This window comes from Xiphophorus hellerii, chromosome 9, assembly GCF_003331165.1.
Source record: "Xiphophorus hellerii strain 12219 chromosome 9, Xiphophorus_hellerii-4.1, whole genome shotgun sequence".
In the NCBI taxonomy this organism is placed as follows: domain Eukaryota; kingdom Metazoa; phylum Chordata; class Actinopteri; order Cyprinodontiformes; family Poeciliidae; genus Xiphophorus; species Xiphophorus hellerii.
Genome location: NC_045680.1, coordinates 24,489,856 through 24,516,595, shown reverse-complemented (window position 1 = coordinate 24,516,595; position 26,740 = coordinate 24,489,856). Strand labels below are relative to the sequence as shown.

The window sequence follows — 26,740 nt, the reverse complement described above, 5'->3', positions numbered from 1 at the left end:
GCACCGACACTAAACCACAACCCAGAGTCCACAGGAGATTTTCCCTACGTACAAGAGGCCTTAAAACACAAACTGTGATTGAACTTATGACATTTTTAAGGTCTAAATTACAGATCTACAACAGAGTATTAGGGCCATTGTTGATATAAGATTTAAAAAACAAACAAACAAACAGCTGAATGAATAAAAGAAATGGCATATTTCCATCAAAGAACAGAAATTTTGAGATCTTAGAAATTTTCCAGAATAATGAAATTAAACTTCTGGGTTTCAAAAGTCAAAAATTTGCTGGAAAAAACTAAATGTGAGAAATTATCTCACATTTTCGACTTGTGAAACTCAGAAATGTCCTTGTCTTTTCTATATACGTTCTGAGACTAATCTCAAAATTCAGAGTTTTTTCCAGCAAATTGTCAATTTTCTACCTCAGAAATTTCCTTGGTTTTTTCTAGGAATTTTTTGGCAGAAATTCACTCCCTTTTCTTCTCCTCTATCTATACACTGGCCATAATACACCGTTGTACAGATCAGATTTTTCCTGCATTTAACATATTGTACATTTTGTGGACTCAAAGTGAAGAGAAGTGAATTTAATGCCTGTAGCAGTAACAGGCCAGGATATCTGAGTGTTGTAGGACATCATTGTCCACATCTGAGAGGGTGTGGCCAGTAATGAGCCTATAATCAGTGTTCTTTGTAGACATGGGGACACACCCGTTTCTCTTTGGGAGCCAAACTCCACCGCCTGACCCACAGAAATATGCAACTAAATCACCCAGTCATGACTGGAGATATTCTCTTCAAAGGCACAGCTTTTGCTTGGATGCATGAAATCCTGCAGCTGCAGCTGAGATTGGCTATTACAAGAGTACGATTTGGATTTGTGAGATTTTTTCATTTATTGATAAAATATAAAATACTGTAGTGAAGACATTTTTTATTTCCTGTCACGTACTTTAAATCTCTGTGAATTTGGACAATTTCCCTGAGGTTAAACGGCCTCCCCGTCTCCATGCTGGAGTTGGACTCCACCGAGACGCGTCTCTTGAAAGGCTCCCAGATGCTCTGCGCCTCCAGGTAGGCGGTGACTATCACCAACAGAAACATGGAGCTGCAAAGACAAGAGACGGGGGGGGGAAACGCATGAGTCGTCTGCGAAGGCCCAAAGTAAAAGTCATCTGACGCTCTTACCTCATGACGACGGACACTATGATGTAGAGCTCGAGCTCCCAGCTGGGTCGGGGCAGGGTTTCGGCGCAGGCGGCCAGCATGTGGTAGGGCAGAGAGGCGTTCAGGACGAACACGAACTCCGAGCCGCCCCGCGTCACCAGTTTCAGCTCCCGGATCACTCGGGACGAGGTGAAGTCGGGTGTAAACCTGAAGCAGAAACGGAACCGAAGCTCACCCGTCTGCATCCTTTCAGGCTACGAATGACGGCGAACTGAGCCGTATGTCGCTCACTCCTGGCTATTCAGAAGTATCAACATTTATTCGCTTTCAGAATGAAATGGAGTCGCCACGGTAACATCAACAAATGGTAGAATGCAACTGCCTAGATGCACGGTTTTGGTTGGCTGTCAAAACTCATTTTCATTTTGAGCCTCATCAGGATCATGAATGTTCTTAAAGGGCCGGTTGTGCCAGAATGGATTGATAAAACTCATTAAAGAGCGGTTAAATTTTTAATAGAGAGCCATTTCTTAAAATTAAATATTGAAAGGTTTTTCACATTGTCCCTCCAGGATTGTTTTTGTGATTTCTACACAATCAAAATCTCTGATTCTGTGGAGCTAATTTAGAAATATTTTCAAGGAAAAATGCAATATCTGCCCTTATTTATGACGTTAAATTTGACACGATCAATTTTGCTGTATGATAAATTTTACCAATAATTATGGCAATAAACAATAATGTTGTTTTGAGAGCATTTTCAGAATAAAATCTTAATAAAAGGTATGATATTGTACCTTTAACCTCTCAAAGACCAAAAAACTTGAATTTTGTACAGAACACAGATATTTTAAATATCCAAAATAAAACACAAGCAAAAACAATAAATAAAATGGAAACAGAAACCACACACAACCATTAAAAAGATGGATTATGAAGTCTCTGTTAACAAAACTGGCCTTTAAAAATATGGAAATTATTGAGCTCATTCTAACTTAGTATGCGATTAATTGATTAATTGCGACAGGCTTAAATGAGACTTTGTTAATCGCCAACTCGATCGCAGACTTGGCATCAAGTAATAGAGAGGAAGTAGTGAAATAAAAGTAAGAAATACCACCAACCACAGGTGGGAGTTAGCGATCACTTAAATGGGGTGTTTTCAATAATGTTTTGCAGAAAATTTGCAATAAAGTCAGAGTTACGTATTAGCATGAAAGAATGCGAGGGCTTGTTGATTTTCCGTGAATTTCCACAATTGTGGAATCATGACAAAGTGGTGGGCCTGGTAGATTTGATGTCTGGAGTGTAGAGGTCCACATGAAAAAAGGTACTGCGGGCCAGATTTGGCCCCTGCGCCTTGCTTTTGTTACATGTGTTCCCACGGGTAAAATCAGTACCTTCAAATTATTAATTTAACAGTTTTTAAATTATGTGTGTAGTACATATGGCCCTTTAAGTTGGAAACTAATTACTGGAAACAAGGCGTGCAGGGCATGATAACAAAACATCCATTATATTCATTACACCCGTTGACCCACATAGAATGGTCAAAATGATTGTTAAAAAGACAATTACATTTCATTAGTCTGAATAAAGCCTCACCAATATAATGCAATCTGTTTGAAACAGACCACAACATGGATGGCTGAGTAAGATGTAAAGTAAAATATTAATAACTTAAAAAACAAGCAGATTATTTTTTCTTGCTTGCCAGTGTAAGAGTAAGACAGTTTTGATCACTCACAGTATGACGATGTCTTTTGAAGCATTCGGCTTAAGTGCAAACTCCTGACAGTTGAGAACTTTGAATCCATATCCTTCGCAAGCTCGGCCGTTGATTTCTGCCGATTTGATGGTGATCGGGAGCTGTCCAGTGTTCTCCACTCTGACGGTTCTCTTGAGAGTAAAGTTTGGCTCCTTAACTTTTATTTCTGGAACACGGAACGGATCGAAGGTTAATAAAAATAAAACAAAACACAAAAAAGAAAAAGCTGTTTTATTCCAACTCTGTTTGGGAAAGAGCCACGGCTAATTGCTTTAGAGCTAAAGAAACAGTGTTTTTCCATCACACGCTTGCCCTTCCTCCCAGTCACTTTCTGACTCAAAAGTTGGTGTTTGTTTTTCGACCAACCCAGTTTGCTCTGATTGGTTAAAAACGAGGCCGGCCCAGTCAGGTGCCTTCCCTTTGTTTAAACCTGCCAAACTAGCCGTACGGCAGAGACTACTCAGATGTGTCTTCGTGGAGACACATCTCCTTATGTGAAGGGAGAAAAAGCCTGGACAACGATGAAAGCGCCTCAAGCTCTCCAGGGTCACTGTGTTCAGTTGTATATGCATCTCAGAGGCAGGGATCTGGTAGTGCAGCCACAGCTTTTAACAGCTTTGTTGCCCTTTTAAATTCAAACCACATATTTAAAGTTGATATAAAAGTCTCTGACTTTGGGCTTAACTGGTTTTATAATAGGGATGAAACGATTAATTGTGATTAATTGATTACTGACATGATTGTCAACTAATTTAGTAATCGATTAATCGTTAACTGGAATATAGACTTTTAAAAAGGGCATTTGTGATACATTTTTCAACCATAAATGGGGAAAAGAACATCTCTTTTCCCCATATCTCACTTTAAATAGAGCTGAAACGAATAATCAGGATGAATCGGGATAAATGATTAAAATAATCATCAACTAATTTAGTAATTGATTTTTAGTACAGTATACAGACTGCAAAAAAGACTATTTGCAGAAAGAACAACACACTCAGAGCAGTAAGTAAACCAAAACAGGACAAAAACATACATGAGTTTTGTATTTAGGATGAAAAATCTTTGTCTGTAAATTATGTTTTCCCAAAACTCCTCAAGTGGAATAGTATTAGCTTCACTTGGTTTAAATTCTGTTAATAAAAAAAGAAATCACCCATTAATCAACTTTTGCTATCCGATTATTAATTGGTTAATTAAAAAATAAATTACCCCTACGTCTTTTTTGTTAAGTCAAGCAGTTTTTAACATGTGGATGAAATATATTTTAGCTGCAGATGCATCAGTACAAATGATCAAACGTTCACTAAAGGAATGTTACTGCATTGAATTTTATTTTGTCATGTAATGAACTAATTGAATTGTTTAATTGCATCTGTCAATGTATTGCAAATATTGTGTAAGATAGGCTGAATGAAAAATCTGGAGAAAGTGCCAAATATTTTAAACCCGATTAATCAATTAACCGTCAGAATAATCGATTACTAAATAAATGTTTAGTTACAGCCCTACTTTATCACCACAGATAAGATATTAAAGACCTATAAGTGTTAGATTGTGCGTCCTTAGCGCATTATCTGCCTTCATTCTTTGTATTTGATCAAACGTGCGTGAAAAGAGACGCCTGTCTGCCGACGCTCCTAAGTCCCGGTCCACCTGCCGTTTCGCTATGACAACATTTATATCGAGTTATTGCAGAACTACTCGCACTACCGCTTGAACTTTTTCACATATTGTCAGATTTCACCCACCCTGAATGCAGCTGTTAGTGTATTTCTAATATTGTATAAAAGCAGAAGGTGACGGCAGAATCATGCTGTGGGAATGCTTGGAATACATTTGTAAGTCACTGTGGATGTACAATTGAGCAGTTCGTTTTTTTAAACACCTTGTTTAAACATTCATGAAAATCATGAGCTCATTTTCATTCAAAGGGACTTTCGCACAACGCACAACACATTTATACAAGTACTTCTAAGTACTTTTCACGAACTTAGAAAAAATAAGTCCTTGTCATGTTGCCTATAATCACTAATACTCCACAGATGTTTATGCAGCCTGACTCCTAATGTTTGTTTTCTTTAACTAATCATTATTTTTGTAATCGATTATTCCATTTTTCTCACAATTGGATTAAAAAACTGTCAAATTTTTCCACGATCACTAAAGCCTTTCGCATACAATTGTAGAAATACATTAAAATATACAAATGAGTTTTATTGCTTGAAATGCAATAACTTTAGAGAACACTTGATCGTTTGAAGCTAATGATGCATTTGCAGCGAAAAGGAAGTAAATAATTCTAACATGAAAAACTCAACCCTTTCTGCTCGATTAAACATTTCTACAGATTACGGCTGATTTTTATTTTTTAGGTTAAACGGTTAATAATTGGAAAGCAAAACGTGATTAATGTTTATTTTTTATAGAATTTGAACCAGGCAAAGCTAAAATTATGCCACTGAAAGAGTTCTGGGTAGAACATGATTACAGACAGAAGGTATTTTTTTTATATTAAATGCAAAATGTATCTATTTTCGGTACTTTGGGCAAATGTCCTTTTTCCCCCAATTTGTATACTCCACCAAACAACTAATCGACTACTGAATTAATTGATGATTATTCTAATAATCAACTCATCATGATTAAATCAATGAGTCATTTCAGCCCCAGTTTTCTTAATTAAAGTGAAATATGGGGAAAACATATTTCAGATTTTTTCAGAAGAAGGAACCATTTCAGGAACTTTGGTAAATAAGTCCAAGAGACTTTGAAGCCTTTAACTTGCATTACACACTCAGCAGGGCAGGTAACGGGTTAATTGTTCCACAGTGTCAGATTCCATGTAACTCTCTCTCAGTTTCACTCCCAGAGATCCGAACGTACTTTCTGTGCAGTCTTTCAGCAGCGCCTCCGTCATCTTGAACCTCAGCGAGCTGCCCTGCCCTGGAGGCTTCCCCGCCACCTTCAGGCTCTCCGTCGTGCCGCGTCCGTGGAGCACGATCGTGTCGATCACAGTCAGGTTGTTCCTGAACGCATTCCCAAAGCATCCCGTGGATAAACATGCCACTGTATTTAGTGAGGCCACAGCTCTCTGGACCTTAGTAGATACTTTTACCTGACTATGAGAAGGGAGGAGACGCTGTGGTTTCTGACGGGCGTGAACCTCACGCTGAATGACTTCACTTCCCCAGGCAGCAGCATGAGATTGTAGACAAAGGGTCTGGTTGAGCCTTCGACAAACCCCGAGCTGCTCTTTATTAGGGACGTCTGCCACACAAACAAGAGAGGCTGTTAGCTGCTAACAGGTTTCACATGCTGCCTCAGCAGTGCTATGGTTAGCAGGAGGGAAGCCAGTAGATAATGCAGCGCTCACTTGGTTTCTGTGAACCTGGAACTCGAATGTGCTTGTGTCAATGTTTATACTGGACAAATTTCCCAATGGCAACCTGAATGTTTAGAGAACAGACAATGAGTTAGAGAAATGGTCAGAGAATAGATCCTGTAGAGTTGAAAGGATTTGTCACCTGTCGGCCAGCTTTCCAGAAAACACAGAGGGGTTGGGAAGAAGCGCCAGCGGGAGAACTTGGACGTAGACGGGGACATCTGAAGGGTTCTGCAGGATCACCTCCTCGTCCTGCATTGTAACAGAAACATAAACTTCCTTCATTTCGAATACGCTAAAAGATAATCCTGCGTGTGTGTCATGAAACGGAGGGCTTTAACTCACAGAGGAGCTGTTTGTGCTGGTCAGGGGGAACACAATTCTCTGTGAGGAGTTGACGAGTGAAGGCCAGGTCAAATGGGCCGTGACTTTAGCTTCGATGTTCTTCTGGAGGTTCGTGTTGACTTCAAAGATGGCTTCGATTCTTCAGGGGGAAAGAAAGGGAGAACATTTATGTTTTTCAGCAAGAATAGTAAGACTCAAACCTAGTAAAAGGTGTGTTTTCACAGTTTTTTGGGGCTATTCTTTTACCCCGCATCGTTTGATTTCAGAAAACTGAACCTTCAGGATGGAGTTGTGTCTGGATTACCATTTCGTGATGGCTGAATAGTGCAAACATGTTGTTTCATTCAGGCCTGTCACGATAATAAATTTTGATGGAAGCGAGTGTTAGCAGCTCGTTACCAGTAGCTTTACCAGTCTTGAGTCACAGAACGCAGTGAGCAAAGATGTCTGTGCACGACTCAAACCTTTAGCTGACACAAACTTCCAGCTAGAGAAAATCCTACATAGAATGACAGTAAATAGTCCTGTGATGACTAAATTTAAGACCTGTGATTAATATATTTAAGTCTGACTTACATTTTTTTTTTAATGTATGCAAGAGATTTTAAGGGATTCATTTTAGATGAATTAATTTAAGACTAAGTATATGCACACACCCTGAAGAAGGGACTTAAAAATGTTATTTTCATTTTAAATATTAACTATGCTAAAGTCCTGTCTATTTTGTTAAAAAATATGTGCAGCAATTTCAACTTTTTTTTTTCCCTCCAGGGAGTCTTTTTGTGGGCTCTAGTGTCCCTTATATGATAGTAGACTGACAGGAAAGGGGGAAAGAGAGGGGGGAAGACATGCGGCAAATGTCGCCGGGTCCGGGAATCGAACCCGCGACGGCCGTGTCGAGGACTCTAAATGTGGGTCGCGCTAACCACTACGCCACCACAGCACACACTTCAACTTATTTTTTTTTAAACAATGTTTTAGCAGAAATAAAGCTTAAAACAAAATTTGCAACTTTAATTGCAACTAAATAAAAAAACAAACAAAACAACCCAGGGCCGCAAAATCAGCAATTTTAAGTCGCAACAATCACCGACAAACTTCGAACATCCAAGAGGGACGGAAAAGATGATTACTTGTGTCCTGAGCGCTCTTTGATCTCCTTCCATCGTTTGAGGAGTTTCTGATGAAGGTCTACGTCAGCATCCCAGATATCCTCCTGCAACACCAGACCGTGAGGCTTGGATTCAGCTGCGAGATAAAATAGAAGAGAAACAGAGTTACGCTTGGAGTTAACATTTGCAAAAGGAAGAGAAAACTCAATAAAGAGAAATACAGAATGTGTAAAAAAAAAACCCAAGATAAATTAAGAGCTTAGGAAAGGTCTGAGAGGACAGAGGTAATAAACTGGAGCTCTGATTTACATTCAGTCACCAACGATCCATCATCTTAGATCAGGTTAAGTGCATTTTAGCCAGACCTACAGCTTTGCCATAAATCACTACCAGCAGTAGTTACTACAAGCAGGAAAATAAAAAGTGACACTTTCTTTTTTAAATCACTGCGCAGCATGAGTGATGCCAACATGATCCCGCGTCCCCATGGAGACAGAAAGCCGATCTATCTGAGCTTCGGTTGTGTGAGCTTTGAACGCCACACAAACACACCAAACTTACATTTAAGCACAAATGGCAGGCCCACATAACAGTGATCACCACACTGCAAGCTGGCGTCAAAATAAATATTTGCCACCTGGAAAACATGGGAAAAAAAAAAAAAAAATAATAAAAATAAGTTTATGTCCACAACAGCAACAAAAGAATCAATTTCAAACCCCGAGGAGGATTTTCTACCTTGGATTTTCGTCTTGGCTCCAGCTCGTCTTTGTTGTTGCGCAGACGCTTGTAATAAAACCTGATGTCCTCCGTCAGCGACTGGATCTGCTGCAGCCGGACTTTTTGTGTGAAGGAGCTCTGGATGTTGAAGCTTTGGTGAACGACTTTTCCCTGAGGAGACAACGGAAGATACGGGACTCGCATCACACAGGCAAAAACCCACTGTAGGGCTGAAAAAATTGTTTTAGTAATCGATTATTTGATCAATTCTTCTGACAATTAATTGATAAATCGGATTTTAAATTGTCACATTCTGCAGGTCTTTCATTTAACCACTTAAGCTTTTACTACACAATAGTAGAAATACATTAAAATATGCAAGTAAACAATTCAACCCTTTCTTATAAAAGAAAAAAAAACATTTAATTGCTTAAAATGCAATAACAGCACTCCTTTAGTGAATGTTTAATTAGTAATAGCAAATTATAAATCTGCAGCAAAGAAACATAATTACAACATGTGAAAATCTCGGTTCTTTCTGCTCAACTCATCAATACAGTGTAGGACTGAGCTGATTGTATTTTTTAGACCAATTAATTTCATAGCGAAACCTGATTGTATTTGCAGGCAAAGAAGGGTTTATCTTAATCTTAACGGCAAATTGCATATATACCGATTAATCGATTACTAGATTAGTTGACGATTATTTCAATCAATCACAATTAATCCGACCAATCGTTTCAGCCGTACCCTTTTTGTGAGTCAAACGTGTGTGAAATCCTGTTACTCACTGGAAATGAAGGTGGCAACACGATGTGCCTGGGTGAGCTGTTTAATGTCCCCACTGCGATGAGAGCTTTGACTGGGATGGTCAATATCTGAAACCATAAAAAATAACCAGAAGAAAGTGATCATCAGGCATGACGTAAGCTGCCATTTTCTCCCTCAAAATCTAAAATAAAAAACAACACAAACCAACCTCATAATCTGTTGTGATGTGAATGGCTCCATCGTACACGCCCTCGAGCGCTTTGGCGACTAATGTGACTCTGAAAGCTGCATAATAGCCAGATGCTAGAATCACCTGAAGACACAAGAAGGGATGATTATTTCTTTCTGTTAAAGTGAGGTAGGAATATGACGTTTTACTGTGTAATGTTTCCTTTTTGTGATGAAGCAAAAATTGTTATTTAAAAAAATATATATATATATTTAAAGACAGTAATGTTTGGTGATCTCAATCCTTTTTTACGAGTTACAACAACAGAGAGACTTTCATTGTTTTTAATGTTGCCTTGCAAACGTTTTTTCACCTCTGCTCGTTTTTCACGTTTTGTCACCTTAAACCACAATCTCCATTATACTTTATTGAAATTTGATGCACTGGTCAACAAAAAAGCAGTGCAAAATTGTGAAATCGACAGAAATGATGCACGGTTCATACATAAACGTGTACATGTAATGTGAAAACATATCATCACCCTCCATTAGTGCATGGTAGTACTGTAGACTAATAACCCTCTGAAGCATTTCTCAGAAGTAGTTTTCAGCTAGAATGCAACCTTGGCTACTTTTAGAAAACATGTAACTTTTTTTAAATTCAATTTATTGCTCTGAAACCATTTATTTTCCTCCTCTTCCACAGGAACAAGCTGTACCTTTTGGTTAAAAATCCCTACTGGACCATGTCCCAGTAACACCACAGTTACTGGGAAGGCTAAACTATTTCTCAGTTAAAAGCTTATCTGTAATTTTACTGATGCAGGAGATTAAAAATAAATGTAACTTCCGGCTTTTCTCATAATTTGTTGCATAAAAAAAAGAAGCAACTAAAGCAGTAAATACATCTGGACTTTTACCAAGAGTCATTAGAGGTGAAATATGTTGACATCTTTTAAATTTCACATTCATTTTCAATCCTCTCCCTCACTGCCAACTGAACACAAGAACAGAAGCTGCTGTTGTAAACTGAGCTGTAGAAACAGTCGGCTTAAATAATGTTACATTCAAATCATTACGAGGGAGAAAAAAAAAAAAATCTATTCCAGTAAAGCAGCGCTTTGAGTTGTGTCAAATTCTTGCATAGCAGAAACTGCAGAGCTTACAGTAAGCAGTTTCAGTGGAAGTCAACTTCTGCAGCCACAAGTTGTTCATCTCAAAAGGAAGCAGACCAACACCGATATCAGATAATAAAGTGCTGTCTCTCAGTCACAACAGCCTCACCACTGCAGCTGTGTAACACGTCAGCAAATGTGTATTTGTGTGTTTCGGCTCATTTACTTGTTTTGGGGTTTTTTTTACACTGTTTTCATACAGGTTTTATACTCTGTGAAGTATTTCACATTGTATGACATTGCAATCATGGAAAGTACAGCTCAAAAAATTAGAACAAGTTAATTTTTTCGTCAGCATATCTTGGACATTTGATGATTATGTGACCTATTACAGATAATAAAAACCCCTTAATTTAGTATCTCCAAAAATTGGAGCATTATGAAAAGGAAAGTTGAGTGGAAGGCAAAAAGTATGGCAGGAAAATATGAACACCAGGAGCCTGGAGAGGATTGTCGAGCAAAATCCTTTAAAGAATTTTAGGGAGCTTCAGAAGGAGCGGACGGAGGTAGGAGTCAGCGCATAAAGAGTGGGGACGCACCGATCCACTTTCGATACCGATACAGACATCCGAGGTTTAATATTGGCTGATACAGAAATTGTATTCTGACTAGACTTAAAACATGAGGTCCAACATGTTAAAAATAAACTGCAAACATGACTGAAATGGATCCTTAGGCCCACTGTAGAAATAAATAAAAAGGAGTAAATTTCCAAGAAATTGTTCGAAAATTTACTAGAAAAATTCTGAAAAGTTCAAAAGTGGAAAACTTTCAACTTTTGGGAATTTTCTGTTTCAAAAGTGGAACGCTTTTGACTTTTGAAACTCAAACATTTCTATGTTTTTGACTTTTGAAGCTTCAATGTTAATTGCCTTTTTAGAAAATTTCTGAGATTTATTTCAAAAGTTTATTTCTGAGTTTCTCCTAGCAAATTTTAAACTTTTTAAAAATCAGAAATTTCTAAGTTTTCTGTAGAAGATTTCTGAGATTAATCTCAAATTGTCCAAGTTTTTTTCTTGCATATGTTTGACTTTTTGAGCTCGGAAATTTGAGTTTTTCCTAGAAAATTTCTCATATTAATCTCAAAATTTGAGTTATTTGACAGGAACCTTACTTCACCCACCCCATCTAAAATGGCTCCAATATACCACCATGACATACAATCAGTGCTACAACTGAGTGATTTGTGCCACAACATAATCATATGTTAGAATGGCCTAGTCAAAATTAAGGAGTAAATCCCATTGAAAAAAATGTGGCAAGCCTTAAACACCGCTGTTTACTGACTCATACAGCTGGTAGAGGCTGAATACAAGCACACACCGCACTTTTCAGGATTTTTTTTTTGTGGTTTTTCTTGCAAACAGATTTCTAAACCATGTGACATCTTCCTTCCACTTCACAATTACTGCACTGCTTAGTGTTGCTCCATCACACTCTCACGCTTGTGGTTGCAATGCGTCACAATCTCAAACTGCTGTTGCAAGGTCCTGTAATTTGCATGGCTTGTATTGTTTTTAGTCTCTCACGGATCAATAACGCCTTACCTCAAAAAACAAACAGAAGAGGTCAAACCAAACTGATTCCAAAGAAAACACTGTGAAGGCATGAAAAGCTCCCAGAAGCTTCCAGATGTATCGTTTGGGGCAACGTTTGGGGTGGGGGGAACTCACCGTTTTGTGATGCGAGGCTGAGGCGTTTTGCAGCTCCTGCAGGCGACTCAGGGCTGCTGTCGTGTTCCCCTTCTCCGTCTTCAGCAGCTCCATGAAGAGGCTGTCTCCTGTGACCAGCCAGGACTTTATCTCCAGCTGCAGAGCAGAATTCACAGAACCGGCTGATTTTGGACGAGGCATCCAGTTATTTGTTTCGCAGGACAATGTGTGACTGTATTCCATGTTCCTTGCAACTTATCAGCGAGGACTGCAGAAGTGGGGATGTTGGCACAAACGCTTGTGTTGCGACACGGATTGCACTGGGCTCAGAGTATAGAAAAGCACAAGCAGGAATACCTAAAAGGCTTATGTAGACACGTCTTACACAACGGGACGTTGGACAACGAACTTCAGCACAAAAACTGGAGCGTGTGCCCAGGGAGGGAGGGGGACACCTGGTTGGAAAAACACCCGCAAAATGTCGCAATCGTTACGTCGGCAGGTCACGGGACTGCTCACCTCGATGGGGTTGCTGTTGACGACCACGAATATGATGCTGCTGGTGTCGGTGGCGCTGCGGACGCCGAAGTCCAGGACGTTCTCCTTCACACTGGGGGGCAGGACGAGGGGCTGTTCAAGAAAAAAAATTAATTAATTCAAAATCACAATTTCACATTTACGTCTCAACAGTTTAAAATATTGTATAAAAGTGTCACACTGCGGGGACTATTATATGCTCTCTGGTAAAATTTTTGTTATATGGTACAAACAGGGCCAATTAGTGGAGATCCAATCGTTATATAATAATAATAATATGAATCTATATTTTTTAAGCCTTTAATTGTAAACAGAAGTAAAATCTGACTCATGATGGAAGAGAGGAAACAAGAACAGAAGGCCACGGGAAATTCAGGACTAATTACCCATTTACTGGATCATAATGTTTGGACAGAGTCTTAGCAATTTGTTATATTTCATTACAGTGCTTTGTAAAAGTATTCATACCGCTTTACAGTAGAGCAGGCCTAAACAAAATCCATAGACAATGTGTGTATAATTGTGCAATTTGACATTTCGAAAATAAATTTGCTCGACAAAAGTTTTGCTGACATTTGTAACAGAAACGCAGATAGTGTGTCCAAACCCGATCCAATCAAACTAATTAACGAAGCAAACCTGACATATTTTAATTACGATTTTACTGCTTTAATATTTAGATCATTTGAGTGAACTGCAAGGTCTCCTTTTTTTAGACTTGTTTAACATACATTGTTTCTGGAATAAACTTCCTGTAAAACAACCCGAGTTCCTATACAAACCTGTCTGTTTAGAGTTGCCTTTGATTAGTAGTAAATGGAACATTGATCAATATATCTGATATTTGCTTGATGATGGCATTTGATGAAAAGTAATGTTTATTTGGTTGTGTCACAATTAGATACTAAACAATGTTTTTATGGCGTAAAGCACTTTGAACTGCCTTGCTGCTGAAATGTGCTACACAAATAAACTTGACTTCATCTCCAGTATCAGCTCTTTTGCAGCCTCTAGCAGGTTTTTCTTCCAGATTAAACCCATACCCATATCCACCTACCCATGGACTCTGACCAGCTGAACTCCAGTTGTAAAAGATTTCAAAAACAACGTAAACTTTTCCTTCACACTCTTACACTTAGTAAATGCTTGTCTGTCATGCAAATCTTAACAAAAGAGTGTTTGGTTATAACATGACAAAACGTAAAGCTTACGTTTACTTTAGAAGCTTAAGCTTACATGAATACTTTAGAAAGATACTGCATGCACTATATATAGACTCGGTGTTTCTCCAATTTCACCACAAATGCATCAATGTTTATTCAACACTGCCTAGATCCACAGGGTTTGGGTTACTTAATTTAATAAATGTAGAAACTCTGCTACTCTCTGCTTCGACGTCGTCTTCCTACCTCTAAGAAGCCTGTGTAAGCCCGGACGGGCAGGTGAAACTTGGACGCGTTTGTGATCAGCAAGATATTGCTGTCTATGTGAATGGAGGGTCGGACTGCCCGGAAGAGGAGGGAGAAGATGTAGCGGGACTCGTGCGGCGGGATGAGGATGGGCGTGCTGAAGTTTTGCACCTGCGACACAGAAGAGAGAACTCGTGACAATTTGTTCCTCAGCTCCTGGCGAACCGCAGCTCGGCCGGCACTCACTTTAAACATGATTTTAGCCTCGTCGGGCAGGGACACGTTGTGTATCCGGATCGCGAAGCTGAACGCGTTTGTGAGGAAAATCGCTCTGTCCACTGGGTCGACAGGGCTGTCTCTGATGTGGAACAACGTAGCCGTGTGGTCAAAGCCCAGGTAGCTACAGGAAAAATAAATAGATAAAATAGGGAATAAGCACTACTAAAAGAAAAAAAGTTCACTATGTTTCTTAAAGAAATAACTCACCCTTCTAAAACGTCTGCCTGGTATGGGATTTCAAGCTTGGAATAAGTCTTTTCTTTTGCTTTAACTGTTATTTTACCAGAAAACTGATATGGTCGTCTTGCTTTTGAGGCTGCAATAAAAACATAGATAAACAAAGTGGATAAGCCTGCTGTGAGAAGATACAGGGCCCCAGAAGAGGAAGTTGTGTAATAGCAAATAAAACATTTTTAAAAATCTAGCTCAACCAGAGTTTGAATAAAACTGTCCAGAAGGACCAAAAACTCTCTGAAAATACTATTTTCAAAATGGTGCCTTCATAAATATAGCATTTTTTGAAGTGGATATGAAAAACAAAAAACAAAAACATTTTAAACACAAAGAACCAAACCCAGACGCATTTTTGATCACTTTTCAGGAAACTGACATCATGCTCTACTTCCTTAAGTGGTCAGTGAAACTGGTGCATGCAGACGGCGAGAGAAATCATGAGCCCTCACACAATCGGTCATGCATGCAATTTCATTTCCCTTCGCCCTACTAGCCTTTCAAAAACGAGATCATTCCCACCTTTAAAAGCAAACAAAAACACCCACTCACCATCGAAACTAATGGTTGCAACTTTAGTATATCTGTTCTCTCCGGCTTTGAGCGTCACCGCTTTAAAATCTACGGTGACGGCTTCGTTTGATGGTGTTGTGCGAACACTCTGAGGAGAAGAAGAAACAACAAAAAACCCGTCACTTACTGCAAGTCTCCAAGGAGAAAGATTTTATGGGAGCGACGGGAATACGAACTGTGATAGGAACGTCTTTTGTTCCTGAATTTAAAAGATGGAGGTTCAGGAGTTTTGGACGATCTGTGTCGGGGAAAGAAAGCAGACAATCGGTGTTTAGAGATGCTCCAATCCTGATATTAATATCGGTACCGATATTGAAAAAAAATCTAGATCGAGTATTGGTGACGATGTGCCTGATCCATCAGGGCGAATATATTCAGTCTAATTCTATGCTTTGTGCTCTCAGCGACGTCATGCTTTATTATTTAACTTACATTATATTTAGAATCCTAATTGCCCTTTCTGAACCATTTGAAAGGTTTGTGGCAGTTTATTTGTTATATGATTGACCGAGGTATTTTTGTTACATTGGCTGTTTTACTCCTAATTGCGCTGAATGAAGAAATTAAATTTGTTTTTACATGTTTGACCGAGCTTGTGTATTTAAATGTGCTGTGCTGGTGCAAAGTTAGTAAATAAATTGATAACTCAATACATTTATGTTTGCGGTTTAAAAAAGAAGAAACCTTTTGAGTCAGTTCAGCTGTATTTCTGTAATGGATTGCTGTCAGCCAGTGTCAACCTCTGATATCGGTATCGGACGTGAAAAATGTGGATCGGTGCCTCCCTACTTACGACAATTGCAAAAAGCGTTTTCCCGTAACTCCACGTACCTTGTGATCGAAGCGTTCCAAAGTCAAGCATTTCTGTGGAGGAGTATATACCGGGAGCTGCGAATAGTGATTAAAATCAAAGAGTTACGGTGATGCAGGAGGTGAATGGATGAATTCTGGGTTAAAAAGATTTAGAAGCGGACCTGACGTGACCTCCACCTCAACCGGGAGGATGATGAACTGGTCCTCATTTGGAGCGTTGGTTTTGATCCTGATGAAAGCCGTGTGGTTGTCCGCGTCTCTCGAAGAGAAGCTGGCTCTCATCACCCCCTTCGTCTCGAAAGGAGGAATCTCCTGGAAGGCGGAGGAGGTTGGCACCAATGAGATAAAAAGTTGATAAAAACAATAAAAGGTTGCATCCAGAAGAGGGACTCACCCAAAGCTTTCCGGTGCCTCCCTGTTGGCCAGTGGGAAGCTCTAAATGCAGATCTCCTCCACTGGAGTACATCTCCACCACCTGAACAAAGTACGGCAACATCACAAACCGATCCAGAAAGCGGGTGCAGATTCACTATGTAAGGACGTATTTGGACCTTCACATTTTGTCACGCCACAAGTACAAAACCTTAAGTTATTTTATTGGAATTTTTACCCACAGACCAGCACATAGTGCGTATTTGTGGCGTTCGAGAAAACATGCAGATGATTTCCATTGCTCTTTACAAATGAAAATGTAATAGTTGTGTTTCCATTCCAAATGTACGCAAAACTTTGTCGACATTCCGCTAATGTAGAAAAAAAAAACTATTTCGTAATTTTAGTGTTTGCATTAAATAAAAAACGCAATTAAAATGAAATTTGAATTAAGTTTATTCACGTGATAAGTCAATTAAAAAAAAAAACATGCCACCCCGTCATCCTCCTAGCCTTAATGGTCCACAATGGGGAAATTCAGCTGTGTTTTTATTTCATTTTAAAAGGATCAATAGAAATGCATATAATGTTGATGTTCCTCTAATGAGCCATCATTTGATCCAGGTGCGTTAAACCAGGGAGAGAACTAAAATATGCAGGATGCCGGCCGTCCAGGACTGACTTTGGGCACCACTGGACTACATCAGGGCTGCCCAAGTCCAGTCCATTCTGCGACTTTTCGGTGCTGCCCTTCTCCAACACACCTCAATCAAATGACTCAGCAACTTTTAGCTCTGCAGAGGCCTGATAGTGAGCAATCATTTGGTAGACTGGACTCTGGTCTATGATTAGATTAATTTGAGTGCAAATATAAAACAACTTAAGTATCAAATCGCTTGAGTTATATTATGTAAAAGATCAAAAATAATTTTGGCTTACAGATCAAATGATCACATTGAGGTTTGTGGGTGTAAAGTGACACAATGTGAAAAAGCTCAGAATGTTTGAAAGAATCTCTTTAAATGACCTGCAGCAGTTCACTGTATGGGTTGTGAATGTTTATTAGAGGGGAGAAGCTGCTGTTCACAGGGACCCGGGCCCCGATGAAGGGCCGAAGCCTGTAGGGGTTCGGGACGCCGACCCCAAAAACCTGAAGGAGACAAAGAGGCAGAATTAGTGGCATATTAAAAACTAACCTTAGTGAGAGGTTGTTCTGTTTGTACCTGGTATGTAAACACTCCATGATGTGACGTATTAATAAATAAAGTGTTTTCTACATTTCCAACAACTCGACCAAGAAACACGACATCAAAAGATGTGTTCCCTCCTGGTGGAATTATCTACAGGAAGAACAGAAGAATGGGAGGATATACGTAAAAGAAGAAACAAGAAAAAAATCATCCTTTATGCATCAGATGAAATAATAACCCACAAAATCATAACCTCAGGCAACGCAATATTCACTATGAAAACGGCCGGCGCTGTAAACGCTACATGCTAACTTTAGCGTGCTGGTGGTGGCCGTGGTTTCAGATGGCGATTGTGGGATTCTGCTGCAGGTTTCCCAGAAAAGATGCATTTATAATAAAATGAGCCATTTACAAAGTCTGCTCTCACAACGACATCATGTTTAAGTTTGATGGTGTTAAGATACGGTGCACCAAACGGCACAAAATCCATCTTAAAGGAGACATCTCTGGTTCTGGAGTGTGCAGACAGCAGCAGTGGTTTTTTTTGTTTTTTTTTTTACTCCTTTTCCTCAATTTTGCGTCTTGCATTAAAAAGGAAAAACATTTTAAAAAATGTCAAAATTAGCCTTATTTAAGACATACATTTTATCAACAGTGCAGATTATTTGAAAGTGTCCGAGTTTCTCAAAAACACCACAAAAACCTTATGCTCCGAATAACTAACATTACTAAGAAAAAGCAACCGAATGGTAACAAAATAGAATCTTAAATATTTTGTTAGTTTTAGAGAATAAGCAAGAAATGAAGCACATCAGATCCACCGATGATCATTTGCAGTCTGATGCGACACACGCAACCAGATCATGTGATCCCAGCAGCACAGATGTGAGAATGATATGCAAATATAAAACCAGACTAGCGCAATGTCGACAGCATACCTGTTATTATTATTTTAATAATTAAGAAAAAAAACAATTTAATGGTCATTACTTTTACTAAACACTGTAGTAAAAGATTATAAAGCTACAATTATAATTCTGTGTTTCACAAACTAGCATTTATAGCAGGGGTCTGGAGCCTCTGGTCTGCATTTTTAACTAAAAATGATACATAACTAACTAATGTTTCTACAGATGCATGTTCTAGTAGGTTTTATTTCATGGAATAATTGCATTGAACCTTTACAACAGAATGCCACTAAAAGTTCCAGGTATATTCTTTAGATTTTTGTCATTCAGTTGAAAACTAAGCTTTTTTTTTTTTTTTTATAAAGAAAAACACATAGTTATATCAACAACTTCCAAGAAAATGTATCCACCCTCTTTTTTTTCTGCAAAGCTTTTCAAGTTTGAATTTGTTTTAAAGTCTAAAAATAGAAACAGAAATGTGGTTTCCTGTGGGAAATGTTTATCAAAAGCGAGAGTTTTCTCGTTCTCCTCTTCGAAACTTCCTTTGATTTTTGTGGCTCTAAACGAGTTTTATTCAGCTGGACTCGGGGCAGGAACGTTTCTTTGGCTTGTTAAGGTTGCCGATCCCTGATCTGGACAACTCGACATTCACAACTTTCACTTGAGACCCTTGATCAGACAGAAGTCGGCACTGTAAAACCGGAACTGTGAAACCCCTGCTGTTTAACACAACCTCTACTTTGTGACCAAGAAGAAGAAAATACTTAATTCAAGAACTGTTTTAACACACTCTGTTTGACGAAATGATGTAAATAATGTACGATGTTAAGTATCTGCTATCACAAACTGGTAATTTCCGAGAATTTTCTCACTTATCCACTGTTAGAAAATGTGGTAAAGTGTGTCACTTGATTGGAGGTCATAAGCTCTAATCTGGATCAAAATGAACAGTGTGAAGGTGAAATAAACCGTTTTTGATCATCGTGCAATAAAAATCCTCATGCTCCTAATCTGTGCTGTTATCAGCTTGTGTCTTAACACCCTCTGCCAAACCCCTAAAAAACAAAACAGCAGCAGGAAGGAAACGGCCAGCATGCGAATGTTTCTGAGCCGCCACAGACTGCTAGAGAGCCAGAGAGTATTTTAGATGAAACATCTGCTTGGTATGTCAGTATTTAAAAAAAAACCCCAACAACATGGGAGGCAAGCAGCAAACCACTGAAAACTGAACCAGCTTCAGTTCAGTTCAGAAACCCCAAAAAAGAGGGTTTCTCTCTTTTTTGAAACCCTCAAAAAACATCTTGTTCCAACCCCAAATGTCTTCCAGTTTTATTGGCGACTAAACTGCAACAAATAAAACAATTACAGGGAAGAAGTCACTGAAAATAAAAAGCAAACAAAGATTTAAAGTGGAGACAAAAAATCAGTTGTTTCCCTTCACCGAGAACACGCTTCCAGAAATGTAAAAGTTTTCCTTCCTACTACAGATTTCCACAAATGCCACTTAGTATTTTTTATATCTCAGTGTGGAAGCGTGTTGCTGCTGATGCTGCTAATAAAGAAAAGCAAAGCAATAAAGACAAAAATAAAATGTAAAGTCATTGTTCTGCTGCAGCAGCAGCAGCGGATATGCAACATTTTACCAACCAGGAATCTGAATTATGATTATTTTCCATAAGTTGTGTTGACAGCCCAGCAGATGACAGTGAGGGGATTGGAAACGTTTTAAACGTTGACCTGCTGTTGCAGTGTGGACTTCATGTATCTGGATTTCTAGTTCCTATTGACCCAATTCACACTGATCTGTTGACAAAGCCAGGGAAATTATGTCGTCTCTTGTTTCATTAACAGTTACACAACAAAAGGACAAATTGCTTTAGAACTTCAATGATTCACAGAGTATCGCTATGAGCTAAGCTTTAAAGCTTGAATCATGAGTCACTTGCATCTGCTTTTTTTCTTCCTCCCATTATTCAATCGCTCATTGTGTGTTAAACAGCTCGTCATCCTGCCTTCATTAAAAGCTCAGGTCAGAGGTGTCCAAGCATTTTACTCACCAAAAACCTTCATAAAGGGGGGAATAAAACAGGGAAAGAATTTTTTTTTTTACTTTTTCCCCAGATTTCTGACTTGAATCTTCTGAGACTTTTCTAATCTGCTAAGCAATAAATACAATTCAAACACTTTAGCTAAATGGGTAAAGGCAATTGTTTGTTGGGGAAAAAAAAGATGCAGGCTGCACAAAATCAGTCCAGGGGCCACAAATGGCCCTTCAGGACTACAATTCCCATAGATGAGCACACGTGACCTATGTTAGCATTTCTCACATTTCTCTGTGTTTACAGCAAACGAAGCAGGGGAAACAAAAAAACTCACAGAAATTAACCAAGTTGGATGCAACATAGCTTTTGAACTGCAGGCATTAAGTAACATTGTGATCAGACAACATGACTGAAGATGAACAGAGATGGTTTTCCTTCCGTTAGCAGATAACTTGTTACATTTATCAGATTCACAACAGCAAAAAGAAAAATCGATTTAAAAAGTGATGACTACTTACCCTATTCTGAAAAAAGGAGGCGTGGAAATGTGCTGTTGTTGCCGATATTGATATCAAACTAATTTCTTCTGAGCTAGGATTATGTAAATAAACTTTCTCCATTTTTGGCATTCCAACCGGCCTGTGAAGGAAGACGAGAAGGTCTGTGTAAGTGCAGGTTTTCAAAATCACCACTGTGGAGAAAAACAGAGCTCAGACGGAAAAGAACTGAAACCTGACTGCGGATTTCACATCCCTGGTTTCTACAAAGTTTTAACCTACCAGTGCTGATTTTAATCAGTTCTCTTCACATAAGTAAGCACTGGGAATATTGTTATGGAGAGCAGTCAATTATTATTAACAAAATAGGGTCAGTTAGAAAATAAAGCTTTGGTCTTTTTCCACACAGTCACAACTTTTACAACTATGATTATTTCTGTCCACAAGGTGTGGAAATTCTCAACCATGGTACCCTAACTGGGATTTTTATTTTACTTTTACATTTTTTAGTTTTAGTTCAGCCTGAAAGTCGTCCAATTGTGCTAAATGTCTTTTTTTTCCTCATTGTATCTTTTATTAAAAAAATTTTTTTTAAAGTAGTGAATAACTGTGAAAAACAAAACTCTAAAATAGTGTCCGCATGTTTGAACTTTAAGAGGTCGTTTGTGTTAACTACTTAAAGTAAAATAAGAGACGCAACCGTCTTGTGGAGACAGGATTCGACACCACTGAGTTACTATCTCCAACTTGTTAAAACACCGTTCACAGCACACCATAGACTATGATTTACAACCTGTCAGGCAGCCAGTGGCTGATATGAAAATGGCACAGTATGAAAATCAAGTGCAGCTCTTGTGGTGTTTTAATCACTTTCCCTCCCACAGAAATCAGACAAGGACATTTTCAGCTTCATCAGAAATCCAACCATGCCCAGAAGGTCATTATGGGAGGCCAAATGGACAAACTTCTCGGATCTTTCCATCCTACGCTCTTGGGCCTTGATGAAAACTTTCAGACCTGATAAGTGGACTGAATGAAATATGTGTATGAATGAAAACAAACTTGAGTGTTTCCAAGCGAGTTCCCTGAATCCTCAACTAGGAAATATATATTTTAAAGAACACTGATGTATGATTCCACAATCAGACAAGTATGTGATCTAGAGAGTAGTTGAAGCTATGCATTGGCTGTGGAGTTAACTTGTTTTCTTCTGGGCGATCCAGAGATCAACAAGAAAAAAGGATTTAGATCATCTTAACAGCAAGGCAAACATAATTTCACTAAACATGTTGGAGAACTAATGTTGATTTAAATTTAGGCCTTTAAAACTGTTTTAACATCACCTTGAATTAAATCTAAGGCAGAAAAAAATATAAATGTAAGGGATGGTTCCTGCTGTATTATAACCAAGCATAGCAAAAATGGGCATTTCTGGGGTCCGTTTGTGGCTGTTAGCAGCAAGTTTGTGTTTCTCACAGAGCCTATGGCTCTCTAAAGTCTTTACCCCCCTTAGTGTCCAGCCTAAATGTTTTGTTTGTTGCACAGAATGCACCTAGCCTTGAATGGTTCATCAACAGAAGTGAACCTGTGGCAAAACCGAACAATGTCCAGCAAAATGGAGATAAAATTGCACTTACACATGATAGGAAAAAAAAGCTGCCTAGCTAGCTAGCTAGTATATTAGCAGCTACTTTTGCCAGACAGAAAATCCAGCGATAAACAAAACTTACATATGCAAGATTAAATAGTTCCGCCAGGAAAAATTTAAGACCTCTGGCTAAAGTATTTAAGGCCAACTTCAATTTTTTTTAATGAATTTAAAAAAATTTTAATCCCTTCATTTTAGATACATGAATTTAAAGGACGCACAGACACCCTGCATGAATAAAAATAAACCTGACAAACAGGAAGCAAACTATGCCAAACTAACAGGTTTAATATTTCAGAGAGATAAAAAAAACAATACTCACTGTTCATGAAAGTCTAGCATTGGAGGTTCAAATCGTATAGGTCGGCAGTTCCCTCGGTGCGGGGACGTGCTGCAAGAGACAGGAAGGTGTGACAGCAGCAAGAGCAGGCAAGCAACAGCAATATCCATGCTTTGGGTTCAGTTCAAAAGTTAGAGAGACTAGATGACCAATGAACTCCTGGTTTTTGCTTTTTTTAGGACGTAAATAATACAATAGATCCCTTCCCATCTTGCCATGTCTATGTCCAAAGTCTTCACGAAACTTGGAAAATGACAACAAAAAAGGAAAAGAAAAGGAAAGAAGGAGTTTTCAGTGTCACTTTCAGGTTGTTGTTCTTCTCTAGACAGAATTGCTTGTAAAACTCACAGAACTTGTCCAGCGACAGGTGTATCTAAACAATGGACAGAGGGGCGGCTCCCCCCGCGGGAGGGAGGAAGTACACAACAGAAACGTGAAAAGTGAGCCTTTATGTAAATCTCATGCAAAAGGAAGTTCAGAGACGGCAGACGTGGCAGTCAACTGAGCGTCTTTTAGCAGGAGCTGAACATCATGTGTTTATCTTGCCACATACTGTATATGACTAATTCATCTGTGATTAAGATTTCCCATCCAAGGCAAAAGTTTAATCTAACTGTGCTCCCCTAATTATACTATCTCACACTGTTCTTACAAAGGAACACGCTCGGGTTTATATAACTCGTCTAATTGCGTTAACACCGCCCTGCAGTCGGACAATTTGCTGGAGATCCGTTTCACCTTCTTTTACTACCGAGCCTCTGCTCACAAGAGCAGACAAGAGCCGGAGCGCAGCGCTCCAATAGCCGGGATATTCCGAGGCGGGATGGGTTTACATCCCCGGGGAGACAGAATGTGCCTGCGGGATGAACCGTCACCCAGAGCCTGCCCCCGCTTTGTGCTGCTAATATAACAACTGGTGACAAGATTTTTGGAGTAAAGAAAAAAAAAAAAAAGAAAAGAAAAGAAAAATAGCTTGCAATGGCTACATTTTGTCTCAGTGCTTCAGAGCTGAGAGAGCAGAGGCTCTTCCTCTATGAGCTGCAGTGCCTTGCAAAAGTATTCATACGCCTTCACCAGGGCCAGACTTACAAGGGTTTGGGCCCCTGGGCTGGAGCCAGTTTTGATGCCCGATCCACCAAGGAAAGATTCTTTTGCTAATGCAAATACGGCAGTCCTACACATAGGCAGGTTTGAAATGATGCAGGTTTGTTACATCCACTAGTCAATAACACCAAGGTGTGGTTGATAAGCCTTGTGCGTAAAAAAATATGCATAAAAGGAAACATGCATATTGTATGTTAAGTCATTCCAGAGGAAGAGAAAATGCTGCTTTACACAAACTGATTCCTGAGCTCAACACGGTGAAGTAAAAGAGGAAGTGTGAGCATTAAAAAAAAAAATTCAAAACACTCCTTTGACACACCTCTGTCAGCACTCACGCTATGATTCCACGAGATAACGACTTTATGGACTTTCACATAGCTGCACACAGTGAACCCTCCTTGCACAGGGAGCAAACACATGTGTAGATGATGCATGCCAGGTACATGTAACTGCAACGGCTGCAGACCACAAAAACAGAAACATGAAGTCACAAGTCGGCTAAGTTTTACAAGCTTCCTGCCAGCCATAATGGAGAGGCGTTTTCAAGTTTGAGCACCGCTCTATCTGTTGGACACCCCCATCATAACAAATCACACCCAGAAGACGCACACTGCAAGAAAAAAACAAAAACAAGCTAAACCTAAAAATCAGTGCAGCGTCCAACTGCAAAGAGACTCACTGTAGTTCAAACAGCATACGACTGAGGGATGTTACGACAGTGACTAGAAGGCAAACTTCCCCAAAGCCGTCCACTGTCTGCCATGTTTGTGTACACACACTGAGTACGGTGGAGAGATCCTGCGGGTCGGTTCAAGCTGACAACACAGCTCTGCCCTGCTGGACCCGTTCTGAGAAGAGAGGAGAGCTCACTGCGCTTTGGCCAGATGGGTGACTGAAAGCTTGCGGCTCACTATATGTAGCAATTTTGACTTGTCGGTTGCCCCATACCGTCGCACCTCACTATTAAAAGTATCCCGTGTCTGCCCAGCAGCTACACCAGCAGCTATTTTTCCAACCTCAGTCACATTATAAGAACAGGGGAATAGTCAAGTGTACAGCAGGCGGCCTTTTATTCGCTTGGTTACTTGGTAACAACAGATCCCAACTGAGTGCAATCTATAAAAATATACTTATACAAGATTATTTCACAAGCTTGGTCAAACATGTTGAAACAACTTTGATTTGTTCTGTCAGGAGTAGAACAGCCAACGGAAAATAAATAATAAAGAAACTACCAAAAACAATAAGCTGACTACCTTGGTAAGATGTGACAATAAACTGTGACAAACCTTTCAATGGTTCTGTAAGTGCAAATAGAAATTATAGCTCTAATGTAAACAGAATAAAGCGTAGAATAGATCTGCCCTTATGGATCGAACACATTGTCATAGATACCCGATATAGAATTCTGTAAAATATTGGGACCGATACAGATATAAATATCGGATCGGTGCATCTCTACTGTAGATACATTTCAGTCCTACTGTTCTTTCCCCATCGAGTGGAATGAACATCAAATCAACACATCCAATTATAATCTTTTTAAAAACAAGAACCGTTTTGTGTTTATTGACACTTAAATTTAGGGTGGATTTTCCAAAATCCACACAAACATATGCACGCACTAATATTTGGATGAGTCTCCTGGAGCAAGCTGCACCTCTCTCTCTCACACTCTTTTTAGCTTTCAAAAATCCTGTGACATCTTTCTGGCTGGACATCCGACCACTCTTCCTGTTCCACTCGCAGCTCATTTTAATTGGTCGATTTTCTGTCACCTTTCAAGCATCGTCCACACGTTTCCATGCAAGGTAAGCAGCTCATCCTCCTCCAGAATCTTAAATTGATTTATCCATTTCAAACTAATTTAATTGTATGAAATCTCTCAGTCATTTAAAAAAAAAAGAAAAAAAGATGGACTGATTAAAAGCAGTGCAGGAACAAACGAGGATTAAATCTGACATGAACTTAAAATACTTTTTATATTAATTGTGTTGAAGCTTCTTTTATTTTTGTATTTACTGTTCGTACTGATTGTATTTATTGACAAAATTTGGGTCAGGTCACTTTAACCTTTGTTTTTAGCAAGACAAATTACTTATTGTCCATCAGCAACTGATGAAAAATAGCCTTTTTGCTAATTCTGTCGCATTTTAATCAAATATATCAATACAGTTCAAATGTTAAATTAATGGGAAACCAGTTTCACCCGTAATGTGAGAGCACATTGAGCCTCAGAGAAGACTGACTCCTTCCAGCTTGGCTGCCTACATAGTTGGCAATGTTTTTAAAAGTTACACCGTTCCGACTGTCAGGTAAGGTGGTGACAGCATCATGCTGTGGGGTTGTTTTGCTGTCAGGTGTACAGTGACATTGCATCGGTAGCATGAAATACAAAAGGACGACGGCAAATTCATCAACTTAACCTCAAAACAAAAGGTAAGACTTCAAAAGACAAGTAGGTTTTCCAATATTCTGACAGCTTGGATTATAGAAAAAGCTCAAAGAATGTCAAACTTGTGCATCCAGTT

General features: G+C 39.1%; 1 protein-coding gene across 2 annotated transcripts in view; it reads right to left on the bottom strand.

Annotated features, from left to right (window-relative positions):
* The window catches only part of tmem131 (transmembrane protein 131), a 38,260-nt gene that overhangs the window by 8,056 nt on the left and 3,464 nt on the right, over nt 1-26,740 (bottom strand). For both annotated transcript variants that reach the window (XM_032571306.1, XM_032571308.1), the window contains exons 4-30: nt 23,088-23,156; nt 21,139-21,259; nt 17,704-17,820; nt 17,508-17,630; nt 16,503-16,583; nt 16,270-16,420; nt 16,127-16,183; nt 15,472-15,533; nt 15,275-15,383; nt 14,699-14,807; nt 14,459-14,612; nt 14,213-14,383; nt 12,786-12,896; nt 12,288-12,422; nt 9,480-9,584; nt 9,292-9,378; nt 8,519-8,671; nt 8,342-8,417; nt 7,802-7,916; nt 6,669-6,807; nt 6,466-6,575; nt 6,315-6,387; nt 6,057-6,208; nt 5,825-5,967; nt 2,918-3,104; nt 1,192-1,377; nt 956-1,111 (exon numbers count right to left, since the gene is read on the bottom strand). In XM_032571306.1, the coding sequence (XP_032427197.1) occupies nt 956-1,111; nt 1,192-1,377; nt 2,918-3,104; nt 5,825-5,967; nt 6,057-6,208; nt 6,315-6,387; nt 6,466-6,575; nt 6,669-6,807; nt 7,802-7,916; nt 8,342-8,417; nt 8,519-8,671; nt 9,292-9,378; nt 9,480-9,584; nt 12,288-12,422; nt 12,786-12,896; nt 14,213-14,383; nt 14,459-14,612; nt 14,699-14,807; nt 15,275-15,383; nt 15,472-15,533; nt 16,127-16,183; nt 16,270-16,420; nt 16,503-16,583; nt 17,508-17,630; nt 17,704-17,820; nt 21,139-21,259; nt 23,088-23,156 (3,252 nt within the window). The remainder of the gene's footprint in view (nt 1-955; nt 1,112-1,191; nt 1,378-2,917; nt 3,105-5,824; nt 5,968-6,056; nt 6,209-6,314; nt 6,388-6,465; nt 6,576-6,668; nt 6,808-7,801; nt 7,917-8,341; nt 8,418-8,518; nt 8,672-9,291; nt 9,379-9,479; nt 9,585-12,287; nt 12,423-12,785; nt 12,897-14,212; nt 14,384-14,458; nt 14,613-14,698; nt 14,808-15,274; nt 15,384-15,471; nt 15,534-16,126; nt 16,184-16,269; nt 16,421-16,502; nt 16,584-17,507; nt 17,631-17,703; nt 17,821-21,138; nt 21,260-23,087; nt 23,157-26,740) is intronic.